At 41.4% G+C, this 13,939-nt stretch overlaps 1 protein-coding gene across 13 annotated transcripts in view; it reads left to right on the top strand.

Annotated features, from left to right (window-relative positions):
- Positions 1 to 563: 563 nt before the first annotated feature.
- NR2C2 (nuclear receptor subfamily 2 group C member 2) overlaps positions 564 to 13,939 on the top strand; it is a 37,044-nt gene continuing 23,668 nt past the window's right edge. For 4 of the 13 annotated variants that reach the window (XM_051627184.1, XM_051627179.1, XM_051627175.1 and 1 more), the window contains exons 1-7: positions 1,784 to 1,858; positions 2,210 to 2,396; positions 3,837 to 3,920; positions 5,171 to 5,270; positions 10,694 to 10,804; positions 12,149 to 12,349; positions 13,534 to 13,636. In XM_051627184.1, the coding sequence (XP_051483144.1) occupies positions 10,733 to 10,804; positions 12,149 to 12,349; positions 13,534 to 13,636 (376 nt within the window). In that variant the 5' untranslated portion in view covers positions 1,784 to 1,858; positions 2,210 to 2,396; positions 3,837 to 3,920; positions 5,171 to 5,270; positions 10,694 to 10,732. Of the gene's footprint in view, positions 781 to 1,783; positions 1,859 to 2,209; positions 2,397 to 2,925; positions 3,021 to 3,836; positions 3,921 to 5,170; positions 5,271 to 10,693; positions 10,805 to 12,148; positions 12,350 to 13,533; positions 13,637 to 13,939 lie in introns of those variants that run through there. The other 9 variants (XM_051627181.1, XM_051627186.1, XM_051627185.1 and 6 more) reach the window with 6 other exon arrangements.

The raw sequence follows: 13,939 nt of genomic DNA, 5'->3' as shown, positions 1-13,939 counted from the left end.
TCTATTGCAGCAGGAGCTTAGAAAGCAAGGAGGTCCAGTTTTAACCTTCCTGGGTGATTAAATCCGGGCCGTGTCAGTGGCGACCTCTGTGAAAACCACCATCAACTGCAAGCCTACCTGTGACCCTGCACCTTCTCGAAGAACCAAGACGGACGCGGCAAGTAACGCCCACCTGTGCCCATCACCCCCACCTCCCACGGATTAAGCCAGGCTACAGGAGGGTCACCAGGGGCGGCCTTTGCACAGGGGCAGTACCGTCCCCTCACAGCTTCGGGGAGGGAGCATCGGAAGGGATCTGCCAGGCCCCGATGCCTGCCCTGCTCCCGCCGGGGGACAAGGAAAGCCCGGCGCAGCGCCCGGCGCCCCCACCTGCGCAGGGCCCGCGGGAGCGGAGCGCGGCGCTGGCGCGGAGCGGCGGCCCCAGGTAGCCCCTCCCCGCCGCCGGCCCCGGCCCCGCCCCGCGAGGGGATGGAGGGGGCCGCGGCCGGGCTGGTGCTGGGAGGAGGAAGCGGGGAAAAGCTCCCGGGCGGCGGCGGCGGCGGGCGGGGTCACGAACTCTGACCTTTCCCAGGGGCACGGCACACAAAACAAAACACCACCCCCCCCGCGCGGCCCCGAAATACAGACCCGGCCCCCTCCCCTCCGCGGACCCCGTTAGCCCCTCACCGCCGCGCCCCACGGGGGGAGGGAGGGCCGCCGCTGGGCACCCTCTCCCAACACCGGCCCGCCTGGGCCCGGGGCAGGGTCACCGCCAGGGCACGTTTGGCGCCAATATCTGAGGTAAAAAAATCGTTTTTTAAAATAGAGGCGGCCCGGTTAGGTTTGTTTCGTTGGGGCCAAGGAGAGGGAAGGGGCGCGGGGAGGTGGCCTCGGGGCCCTGGTCGGGGCACCCCCGCGAGCGGAGAAGCGGAGGGGTAACGCTCGGCTTAAGGGGAGGGGGGATTTGAGGCTCCGGTATTTTGCTGGTAAGCGAGAGCCGGCCATGAGGAGAGAGAGAAAGAGAAAGAACACCATCTGGGGGTGCCGGGTTGGTCCGGCGCGGGGGTCCCGCTGCGGAGCCGCCGGGCTGGTATGTGGGCTTCCTGAGGTCGGAGCCGGTCCGGTGTCGGTGGGATCAGTCTGTTGTCCGGGGGTCGCAGGGGCGATGGTCGCGGCGATTACGAGCTCGGGACACGGACAGAGGGAGAGAAGATGGAGTCTGAGCGGGCGGAGGCGGCGGCTTGAACCCGACCCTTTTACCTTTGCCACCGGGAGGGCGGAGGGGAGGGGGCGGCGGGTACTTTGCATACGGGGCTGAGACCGCCGCCATCTTACCGGCCGCTTCCCTGCTGCCATGCCCAAGCCTCTCGTAGCCTGACATGAGGAGATACCGGCGCGGGGGAGGGGGCCTAATGGCGGCGGCAGCAGCCCCGCCTGGGACTTGGCCGACAGCCAGCGCCGCCATTTTGTGCTGCTCGCGTCCCCCGGGTGTTTTCCTTCTTACTCGAGAGGCGGGGCCAGCGGCGCCACGGGCGGCTCCCTCGGCCAATCGCTGGCGAGTGTCTGACGTGAGGTCATCGGTTGCCACGGGAGGCGGGAAGGAGGGCGGTGCGGCCCGCGGGGCGCGGTGTGTCCGCCGCAGCCAATGGCGGCGGCCGGCGGGGCCGCTCTGCCGGGGCTCGGGCCTCGTTATTTTCTGGCCTGTCAGTTGTTGCAGGGGTTTCTGCCGGCTTCCTGCCGCAGTGACAGTGTAGCAGGGGCTCCCGGCAGAGCCTGGCCTGCCAGCTCCGCGCTTCCTGTCTCACTCTCCAGGCTCCCGCTGGGGCGGTCCGTGCTGGCCGCCTCGGGCAGGCGCTCTGAGGAACCGGGACCAGGCTTCGTAAGCTTGAACTTGGCCTTTTGCCGTGTCGTCGTAGTAGGGCCGTACCCACAGAATACCTCAGATGGAATCTGTGACTTTCTTCTGAGATTCCAGGGCAACCTAGGGAGAGATTTATGATTTTGTGCCAAATTTTGGACAGCAGCACATCTGCAAGTATTGAGCTGGCTGCCACGCGGTTAACCTGTAAATATGTTCCTGGTACTTTAAGTGCCTCCTTGCAGTTTTTAAGTTCCGCCTTTCTTGTTGGGTTGATTTGGGGATTTCTTTTTTTTTTTTTTTTGTTCTCCTTAAGAACTTAGCTGCTTAGAGATCTTGCTAGGAAGCTGATTTTGCCTTGTTTCATGTTAGGGATGAACGAGCTTACTCAGCACGGCTGTAAACGGTCCCTGGGCTTCCAGTGGCATCTGATCAGATTGCCTGAGCCTATGGCTGTTTTGGGAAGGTCGAAGGCACAAAAACCTTGGTGGATAAACGACACCAACAGCAAATCTGTCAGAGCCTTACCACGGCAAAGACGTCATTCTGTCTTAGAAAGGTATTCTTACGAACAAAACAGCTACACTTCAGGGTGTCCCTCATCTTAAAGCACTGAGAAAACAGCATTCTGTGAGCATATGGTTATCTTCGTTGCTGAACATAAAAAAATAATTTAAAATAACATAAAACAGAAAAGGAATTACTGAACAGCTGATAAGGCGTTCTCAAGCTGCAATATTAAATAGGTCTGGTGGAAATGGTGCATAAGCTCACTGTGCAAGTTAAACACTAAAAATTACAAGCTGTGTGGGAAATTAGAATGAATACGATTTCCATAGGAAATGTCTCAACTTTGATTATGCATTAAGAGTGGTCTTTCATTGATATGTACAAAATAATTTTCACAATTACCTCAATACCATGTAATCTTTTAAACTTAATAAATTTTGACATTTTCAGCTGTCAAATAGGAGTTGCATTTAAGAAGAGGGGTTGCTAGAAGCATGTGTGACTTTTTCTGTAACATGGTTTGCGTTGTTCACAGCATTTTTAAATTTCATGTTAAATGTTTGCTTTGCAAGTACCAGCAGGTTTTCAATAAAACAGCAGATGGGCCAGCATTCAGAAGTGCCTTTTCATTACCTACACCTGGGTCAGAATCTGAACTCTGACTCTGTAATGAGTAAGTCACAATTAAAAGCTGAATGCATTAAGTTGAAATCATAGATAAATTTTCCCTTAGAGAAACACAGCCCTGGTAAAGTTAATTAAAAATATATTGGATGTGGGTTTTTCTTCTTGTTTCTACCTTTTTTATTTGCTTTTTTTCTTTTCTTTTTAAACCCTGTGGAGGATAAGGTTGAAGGTACAGGTACTCACCATAGGATAAAGCAATTCTGCAGTGTTTTCTCCTCAGAGTGATAATACTATCACATTATAATAAAAAATAGTTTAGATAAACTGTCACATTTAAACTTATCTTCTGTTATTTGCTCTATTGTGCAAGATTGCTGTAAGAATATGGATGAACATGGCAGTTTGATGGAATGACTCAATCAGCATTTGCTGAAGTCACAGTTTCCCGGTTAGGGCAGGAGTAGCTGAGCTGTAAGGAGCCTCTTCCCTTGAGGAAAGTGCCTTAGAGAGTCGAGAATTCCACACACTGCATCAGTAGTTGACACTCACGTTAGTCCTTTCTACTGTATGAAATTTACATCTCTTCTTTGCAGCTTAAATAATAGACTAGAAATGGTATATTAGAGGCTTTATAAAATAAAAGAATAACTATGTGCCTCCGCTTTTTGAGCAGTTTGGTTCCAGCACCTACTGTACGTACACGTGTCTATGTATGTGGATGTGCACACACAGGCATCTGTGGCATATTTTCTTATGTGGCAGATATGTAAAAAATATTGTAAATTATATTTTAAAAAGCTTTCTTTAATAATAATACGTGACTTTTGTGCCTGATGGAAGTTGCTGGCATCTTTTCAAACAGGTTCTCTAATGATCTTGTTTCACCATGGCAACCAATATGGAGGTGCTGGCTCAGCAGGTAGTGGAGGCTCAGCAGGTGGCTGAGGTGAGTGACAGATGATATCACAACAGTTGGGATATGAGCTTTTTAAATAAAAAATATATTAGGGAATCCTTGGTGTTTACAATTAGCATGAATGGAACAGAAAATCTTTATAGATCAGTATTGCTTTCCGCCTGGGCACAAACAAGAAACCAGTGCAACCGATACGTGGTTTGTTGGCCCCCATATTAGGGATGCAAGTAGGAAATTCAACACAAACTACAGAGAAACTTGGTTGTATTATGGATTGTTAAAAAAATTAGTACAACAGAATTTCTGGTCATTTGATCATTAACTTGACCATTTTGGACATGAAAAGTTTCTCATCAGTTTTCATCTAGATCCAGAACAGTGTTTAAAATTTCCTGGTTTATACATTATATTGAATTTACAGTAGGGTGACTTGTTTATATCAGGATTTATATTTTCTACCTACAGGTATGGGAAAAAGAGCACAAAATCTACTTTAAATTATATTAATTTATGTCTTCATGTATATACACTAAAGCTTGGATGCTCGGCAGCTAAAATGTCTAAATTGACGCATAAACTTGGAAAATGTGGTCATGGCCATAGTAAATAAGCTGTGTATTTCCTTTAGTATGCAAACCGCAGTCGAAAAATAAACTAGCATTTTTATCTGTCTAAAATTATTTGGTTTAATATCCTTCAAATATATCATATGATTTTTCATATGATTACATAATAAATGGGTTTCATAAATACCAAAGGGCAAGTAGGCTGAATGATCTCTGTAGACAAGGCCACTTTCAAACATTCATACAGATTTTTTTTACCTACTGAACTAAGATTACACCTGGGTATTAAAAAATATTTTTAGTTGAAGAAGAAGCCCTTATATATGAAGGAGAGAAGTGTGTCATTGTGCATTCAGAAATGGATTGTACATTCAGAAATGCTGTACTTAGAGCAATTTTTTTCTAAAAAAAAATTAGTTTGTTTTAAATAGTGGAAAATGGCCAGCTGAGCATCCTGGAAATAGCACCTAAAGAGTGGTTCCTGAAGACTCCAGAATTGCACACTGAAAACAAACAAGGGAGTTTTTACTCTAGTTTGCTATACCAGGTGTCAATTTGGCAACCTGCATTTTTTAAAAACACATCTAAACTATCTTGGAAATAAAAACCTGTAGTCAGAATACTAGCAAACCTTATTCTATTTTGGTAGAACTTGAGTGCTATAATCACATCTAAGGCACATAAAATATGTGACATTTGTAATTCCTCGTGCAGGAAATGCACCGTGGTTACGTAGTGTGATGGTTGTATCTTGCCACTGGAGAGATCGCTCCATCTCAAGAGTGTATGAAGCTCTGTGATTTCTTCCTGGCCGGTGGGTAAATAGAGGGCTTCATCTCTTTATAGTATTCAACTCCTCCTTAAATTATATATGCCTGTCCACTGCGTAACACTGTGAAAACTTTGTTAATGGAAAAACAGTTATAAGTAGCATTATCTCATTAAGAATTAATTACTGCTATGACCATGTTAATGTTGAACTATTTCTTTATGAAAGGCAGTCTTCCTGCTCTTTGTGTCTTCAGTCAGATACAGTTTTTAATAATACAGGTAAATATGTTACTAGTTTTCTTGAAGTGTGCTAAAATTCTGTATTTGTACTCACTTTTTCTCAGAGAAAACCTAGCATGAAATCTGGCACTGGCCTTAAAAATGAGAGGCTTCTTCAGAATATCGTATTGTTCATTGGTGAAAATTAAATGGAAGGAGAGTCATTAATTGTGCACTGGATTTTAAGCTATGAATGATGAGACACAAGTTGCAAGCAGGATAATGTAGTGCAGATTTTGGCAGGTTTAGCTATATCTGCCTCATTTTTTCAACATAATTACCACATATATAGTGCATGGGTTAATTGAGAACTATGATGCCAAGCACCACATCAGTCTGTCATACAAGTAGGCCATATGTTGTTTTTCTTTCTTGAGCAATGGTTCATCAGGTTTGTTTTCCATGAAACTGTGAGTATCTTACAGAAGCTACTGAGTGCATTCCAGTATTACATATATTTTTGTACTTATTCTATGTTTAGGACTTTGTACAATTGTCCTTCAAATAGTTTCACTGCTGTTGGTTGCTTCTGCTTCGTAGCAGTGTTGCTTGCTGCAGTTTTCCAACTGTATTTCTGAAGAGATTGGCTGAGAGCGCTCCATTTTAGGTGCCTGCTGTTGCCTTCACTTACATTTCATGAGACTGGAAAACAGAACAGCTGGGGGGTTCAGAGGAAATTGCAGCAGTTTCTCCTCATCCTGAGTAGCTTTTAAAAAGCATAAAATATACTTTAGCCATAGTGCAAAAATAATTAGTCTTGCTTTTCTCAAGTATTTATTTAGTACTGTCAGTGTGCAATATATCAGTGGCCCAGGTTCAGTCCTAGTACCAACTTAGGTTTGATTTACATATTGTTTAAGAAAAAATTATTTTTTATGAAGTGGAGATGTATTCCCTGTGCAGTGCCTTAGTTTTCAATGCAAAATTTCTAAACAGAACTGTCACTGTGGGGAGGAATAAGGACTACTTCCTCATTTCAGTATCAGCTCTGATGTGACCAGAATTTTTAGTATTTGCTAAAGCTGTCCCCTTCTGGTTCCATGACAGCCACAAACCATTCCCAGTGCATCCCTTTTCTCTGTCAAGAAGCTAGACAGAGAGAGAGAGTGTCACAAGAGATGACTCTACTGAGCCCTGTGCTACTGGGATCTCATTTATGCCAGCTGCAGTCCTAGAGGATTTCCATTGCTTTTTGTTCCCTGAGCACCTTGATAAGCGCACATCAAAACCTTTGGCCTTTCTGAAAGTATGTTTTGCCATGGAACTGAAAAGATACTGGACATCTTTGTCCTTTGTTTTCTTGGCCATCTTCAGATCTCTCTGTCACATTACATCATAAGTAGTTCAGCAATTTAGGGTTTGAGTCCAGATGAAGCACAGTGTGCTGAAAAGGAGAGTAGAAACACTGCTGTTTTGATGGAATAATTGTTTGCTTTGTTGTAAGAGTTAATGAAGTGTAAAATAAGGCCATTTATGTTTAATGTTGACCATTTTCTCATTTCTGGATGAATTTGTAAGGTGGAGTTTCGATGCTGAGTCCTCTCAGGTAGTCTTTAGTTCAAATACAGCTTTTCTCAAGTTTCTGTTAATTGCACAAACCTAGACAAGCTGTCAGCCTGTGAGGTGTCTCACACAAAGTGCACATGGGAGTCATGTATGTGGCTTACGCAGTTTGGCAGTCTCTGAATTCAGGAGTGTTTCCAGATGTGGCAGAGCTGCTGTGTCCTATAAGTACTGGGATGTTAGATAAGATGCAGTCTGTAATTCTTTAGGATGGAGATATGCCACGGAAGAGTTGTACCTCTTCCAGGACTGTTGCCTTCATGTGTCTCGTACATGATCTTGCACCAGTGTCCCATTAGGGCAGTTACACTACAGGTGAGATCTTACATGGTGGATCTGAATTTTATCTGCCATTCTACAAAGGGCTCAAGTGGTCAGGAGAGTTAATCTTTGAGAATTTGTGAGTGACTCAGGTAATTGTGACAAAGCTGCAAACTACGTCAGTAGTTACTAATGTAGTACCAACTACATCAGTACACTACATTTGATAGGTTTTTTATTTTATTTCAAATTTTGATGGCTAGGTAGTATTTTGATTCAGAAAACAAGCAACTTTGTATTATTATTATTATTATTATTATTATTATTATTATTATTATTATTATTATTATTATTATTATTATTATTATTATTATTATTATTATTATATTAAGAAATAGGATAATTCCACTTTCTGTGTGTAATGCAAGTATTCCAAACTGTAGAGTGGGGAAGCCTACTTCTGAACAGAGGTTTATATAGCTGTCATGACCCAGGTAGGGCAACCTGGGGAGATTCAAACTGGACACCCTTGCTTTCTAAACTCCTCAGAGAGGAGCCCAGGTGCAGCTGAATCCAACCTTAGTGTCAGACCTGGCCCTTCCAGAGAGAGAGATTAAAATGTAACGGGCCAGGAAATGGTCGACCATCCAATACCACTTGGTCTGATTATGTTCTGATTATCCTCTCGGCAGGCCTGTTGGGATGCAAATGAAACTTTGTTGTAAGGGCTACAGTGGGGTTGGGGGGCTGGTCCCTCACAGTACTGATCAAGTGTTCAGGATTTGTTTCTTGTCCCAGGAAAGACAGGGACATAATCAGGTATTATAAATGTATTTCCTGAATTAACTGGACAAATAAAAGCCTAGGTTATAAAGTGTGGTGTCAGATAATAAGCACAAGGAAAATCCAACTAAAATTTCATTGGGTTTTCTCACATGTTTTAGGTATAACCCTTTTCCCCACACTAGATCACAGTTGGTCACCTGACAGTTTTGTTGTAGCTATGCTGTAAATACACTGCTGCAGTAGTTATTCCTAGATAATATTTTTAGAGAGTTGTACACTATCAAATCAAGAGCCTAATTTCAATGGAGAGCACATTTCTGTGCTAAGATTAGGAGTCCTTGAAGCTAAAATAAAATACCAGTGCTACTGAAAGACACATGGGTCTTGCATTTGTGTTGCGTAAGGCTTTGTAGTGGAAATCCACTGCATTCAAGTCTACTGTTGTAAAACCTGTCAAGTACATGATCATGTTTCCAAAACTTAACATATCATAACTTTCAACAATTTTCCCTTTCTAAAAATTTTAATATTTTTTTTTCACCCATTTGTCAGCCTTTGCTGCAGCCTCATAAAAATATTTTGTTATAGAGTTTAATGAATCACACATATGTAATGAACTTAGTATGTGAATTCTTACATGTAGTAAGACTGATTATGCTACTTCATATTTGAGGGCCTGGGATTAGGTTAGAAAGGCCTAAGTTCCTTTGAATACATTAGCTTAATGAACTTTAAGGCTAAGGATGCTCCTCAAGGTATGTGGTGGATTTTCCTTTCAATTTTGCATATTTGAAAATAATTCAAGATACAGGCATGCCCTGTTTTCAGATTTCGTTTTGCTGGTTTACAGTTCACAGAGAGTAAGCAAGTTGAGGGGCTTGAGAACAGGAGGAGGGGTAAGCTTGATAAGATGGGACTATCTTCCCCAGATGAAATTAATTTTACTATTAGACAAACTCCTTCAGCAGCTGGCAAAACAGCAGGAACACGTCGATTCTGCTTCCTTGGTTACAGGGAATGATAATGCACTTGACCTTCAGAGGAACAGGGTCACAGAGAGGGCTTTTTAAAACAATGCTGGCTGCTTTCTGTGATTGGAATCCTCGGTAATGGAGACTGGCTGAAAATACCTATAATCTGACTAAAAGTGATATAGGCATTTCTCTTGGATTGTTTTGCCCTCAGAGTTTTGCTGAGGAAAAATGTAAATAAAACTGCAGGAAGAATTTGGCACTGTAAGTACTACAGTCTACGCAGTGTACAGCTAGGGAGCTCCAGTAAGCAGATTATTTTTCCCCTGTCACTTACAATAAGTGTACTTGATGTGTTTTGTATAAGGAAATGAGGTTTTGAGCTGTCTTTTACATTATCTGTGTTATTTTCTGACTGTCTGAGTCACAGTGTTTGTGGCTTCTTTTAAACAATTGTTGATTAAGCCTCTGTCAAATGTGATGCACTGAAGTTTTCTATGATATACAGCCTGCTTTGTTCCTTCGTATCTTGAAGATGAAATCTCTTTAGAGACTCTTTCCCATCTTAAAGAAATTAGTGAATTTATTGTTATAAATTTATTTTAGAATTACAGAAACATACTGTCATTGAAAAGGTTTTGCATGCACAGCTTCCAAAGCAGTTGCTTTATACATAGTACAGGTTTCATGGTGTCAAGTCTCTTCTGAAGAACAGATCAGAATAGTCAATGTTATGTTTAATCCTGTAATTGAACCTAAGATAACACTGAACTGTGTTATCTTCTTGACATGGGTACTTACAAGCTGTTTGCTTTCAGAATACTTTGATTCAATTTATTTCAGATTCTAATTAATGATAGCTTAATTTATTTCTTATATTACTTATGAACGCTGTCTGAAGTTAAACTTGTAAATCTCTGATAGAACTTTTTTAAGGCATTGCATATTCTTGGACTACTACTACTTCTTTTTTCTTTTTCCTTTTTTTTTTTTTTTAAATGTTTTTACTTAGGAAGTCAAATTTTATGCAGTTGACCAGAAAGGTCCATAATAAAGCATCACATATTCTTCCAGCAGATTCCGTGTATCTCTTGTCCCTTGTGTTCCTGGGCTTGGGACCATTGTTATTTAGAGGCCTAGAGAAAAGTTTTTCTAAATTTGAGGCAGCTGAAAATTTTAAAAGCAGTTCATAAAGTACTTTGAAATTATTAAAAGGTGAAATATTTTACATTCTACATTGTGTATATGGTGTATTTTGTTTTTACAAAAGCAAAAAGTGAGACAAATGCATAACTGAACGTGGAAAAAAGTATTTATGCATTTCAGTAAGCCAAAGGATCACATAGTAATTATCCAGTGATTTATTTGGGGCAGAGTGGTGGTGGTTTGGTTTTGTGTCCTGTCATTTGTCAAGTTCATTCAGTTCCCAGAAAAAGCCAGTATTCTGATCCTTTGTTGAAAATAACTCCAAGTTGGTTTAATGACTGTAACCTTTCTAATAAATTTAGATTCCATGCTATAGGGTGACCTAGTCTTTAATAAATTAATGTATTTTTAATTGTTCAGTACTGTAAGAGTACATTATAATTCTGTATGTTATTTACAGGTGCAGACTGTTCAGACTTCACTCTCTGAATCTCCAGTGATGACCAGCCCTTCCCAACGTATCCAGATAATTTCCACAGACTCCTCTGTAGCTTCACCACAACGCATCCAGGTAAAAATCCATTGATTAAATCACTAGCTATTACATAATTATTTTTTTTCTTCTCCCACTTAGGTTTAAATCAAAGCATGCTAAAATCAGTGGAAGATTTCCTTAAATTATGTGAGAACAGGTAATTTTTAGTGCAAACTAGAATTATCTTTCTCCCTTAGCACGTATTTGGTGATGAGCGGTTGGCTGTGTAGGTAATGGTATGGATGATGTAGTCAGTGTGGAGCACTTGCAGAGGTTAAACTTAGCCCAAGTAGATAAGTTTTGAGCTCTAGCCATAGCCAGTGGGCATTGTCAACAGAACACCTAAGATCATCTGCAAGGACATGCCTCTCTCTGTCATAGCCAGTTGGAGACTAGCCTGTTTAGGATGAAGTTAGCCTTCGGGGAATGCTGCACAGTGGGTTGTTGTTACTGACAGATAATATGAAGATCCCATTAATAAATCAGAATGTATGCAGTGACAAAAGATGTACGAATTGTTAAGGCTGCAATACTGCAATACCGAACTTTTCCCTCCCTGACCCTGCTCCGTGCCAGCACAATTCCCCTGTGTACTCCTGCCAGAGGTGGTGCTGGAGAAGAGGACCTTGGGCTAGAATTTGGAACAGCCCTGGCAATGCCGCCTCCATCACAGGATGGACTCTTCTTGGGATTTGTCTTGGTCAGGGTGGGTGGTACTGCCCCTGTGAACAGCCCCAAAACCACTTTTTAAATTATTTTGACATTGTCATTATATTTACTATACCTGGTATGATTTTTGTGTGTAATGTAATGTAATCCAGAAATTCATATTGCAGCATGTATAGAGTAAATATATCAATATGTATCAGTATTTCTTTGCAAGGTAGATGCTGTACTGAAGCGTACAGGAATGGGACTGAGGAGTAATGGTTGTCCTTTAACCTCAGAGCTTCTTTGGTACTTTGTTTGTAGACTCCATATGCTTAGACACTTAAATGTTTATGCATATGAGACATAAAATAGCATATTCTAGTCTGAAAAAATAATCTAAACAGTCCCTGAAAAGGGATAGAGAGATATATATAAAAAAACCTGAAAAATATTAACAATATCAGACTCACACTTTTCACAATTGTCTAGTATTTTCCATCTATGCAGTGGGTATTTAGATACATAAACACTTATAAATTCAGTTTGATTTTGTTTTGCACTTATGTAGGTAGCTGCAATGATTTTGCACCAGTGTGATAAATGTACCAATAGCAGAAGAATAAATTACAAGTGCAATTAAAAGAGATGATCATCTAAGTCTGAGACAGAATGAAATGTTTTAAAACAAAGTTTGCTGTGGCTTATAAAATTCTTCAATATGTTTTACAGATTGTGACAGATCAGCAAACAGGTCAAAAAATCCAAATAGTGACAGCAGTGGACTCAGCTGTGTCTCCAAAGCAACAGTTTATTTTAGCCAGTCCAGATGGAACTGGGGCAGGAAAGGTGATACTGGCAGCACCGGAGACATCTAATGCCAAACAGCTTATCTTCACCACCACGGACAACATTGTGCCAGGCAGAATTCAGGTAAAAACAGTAATTGAGATAGACCATAGATTTCTGTTTCTCAGTTTTCAGATTTCAGATTATTTCAGTTTAGAATTGCTTTAAGACAAACTGCAATAGTTTTCTAAAGTTCTAAGGACATGGGTTAGTACTGGCTGTGGGCTTTGCTGTTCAATCATGGACACTCCCGTCTTCACGTTCCTCATTCTTTTCATTGCATTAATCACCCTTTGTTACGTGTTCTCATTAAATTTCCAAAGACATAAGCTAATACTTAAGATGGTGATAGTGAGGAGTGCCAGCATTGCAGATGGTCTGTTCAAGATCCATAGCTATAAAGAGATACAACTCGCCTGAGCAAACTTATGTGCACAACGCAGTAGCAAGACACTGCATTAAAAGCACTTTGGAGCAGAAGCTGTCTTCTGTTGTTGTTTGTAGGTCTTGAGTGTAACCCAGGCCAATGGGAGTGTTGCAAAATAAATTATATAAACAATGATCTATTTCTAGTGAAAGTTGAGGTTCCTTCCTAGCATTCTGGCGCCTGGTCCTTATTGCTACTGTTACAATAGAGAATATTTTACAGGGAGACATAGATCATTCTTACATAAATATTTGAAAAATTATATAAAGTCTTTTAAAACTTATTCTACTATGTTAAATGGGTTAGCTGATGTTGTAGGGGAGAGTGGCTTTTTTTGCTTTTTTTTAACTTTTCTGTGTTAAATAGAATGTTCTGAAGAGAAGTTTTGGAATCCGAGGCATTTGGAAGTGAAACTGTTTCTGTAGTGGAATTCGGCTTCAGGCTGTCCCCTCTATACCCATAACAGCTAGAGAAAGGATAGATGGGAAGAGCATCTGAAATACAGCCATCTTTGTCCAAAACATAGCAGCTGTTTGAGAGTGATTGCAAGAAGGGAGGAATAAAGTTGACTGCACAAGTGAGGAAACTTGTATTGAATAAAGCTAGGAGTTTTATTTGGAATTTGCTGACTGTTCTAACAGTCTCACTATTGACAGTAAAAACTGCCATTAACTTGCATTTTCTACTATGTGTTTTCATTGCACATGTCATACTTATTCTCAAAATCAGCCAAATATTCCCTATTCATAACCCACTCTTGTTCTGTAGGCAGAACTTCTTACTTTATGTCAGAAGGAAACGGTGGCTAATTACGTCTTTTTGTTCTGGAATTTTGTTTTAGATAGTGACAGACTCTGCTTCAGTGGAACGTTTGCTCGGAAAGGCTGATGTTCAGCGGCCCCAGGTAGTAGAGTATTGCGTAGTCTGTGGTGATAAAGCATCAGGTAAGGAAGCATAGAAAGTAATATTCAAGAAACTTGATTGAAAGGATGAAGGGATGAGGTTTCATGTATTTTAACTGATTTTAGCCATGCTGAAGGTAAAAGCACTGGAGTCCAAAATGAAAAAAGATAACATACTTTGTATCTGTGCACCCAGTATAGTTAAACCCTGCTTGTAAGAATGTTAGTTGGTACTTCAGCTGGAGCATATGACACATTATCATGTGCTGAAAGACAAAATAATGATTGAATAGTTCCTGGTAACTGAAAGAGACTATTTGAAGAATTTAGCCCCCAGCTACGGGC

Source organism: Apus apus, chromosome 9, assembly GCF_020740795.1.
Source record: "Apus apus isolate bApuApu2 chromosome 9, bApuApu2.pri.cur, whole genome shotgun sequence".
Classification (NCBI taxonomy): domain Eukaryota; kingdom Metazoa; phylum Chordata; class Aves; order Apodiformes; family Apodidae; genus Apus; species Apus apus.
The sequence above is the reverse complement of the archived record's forward strand: the minus strand, read 5'-3'. Positions and strand labels throughout refer to the sequence as shown.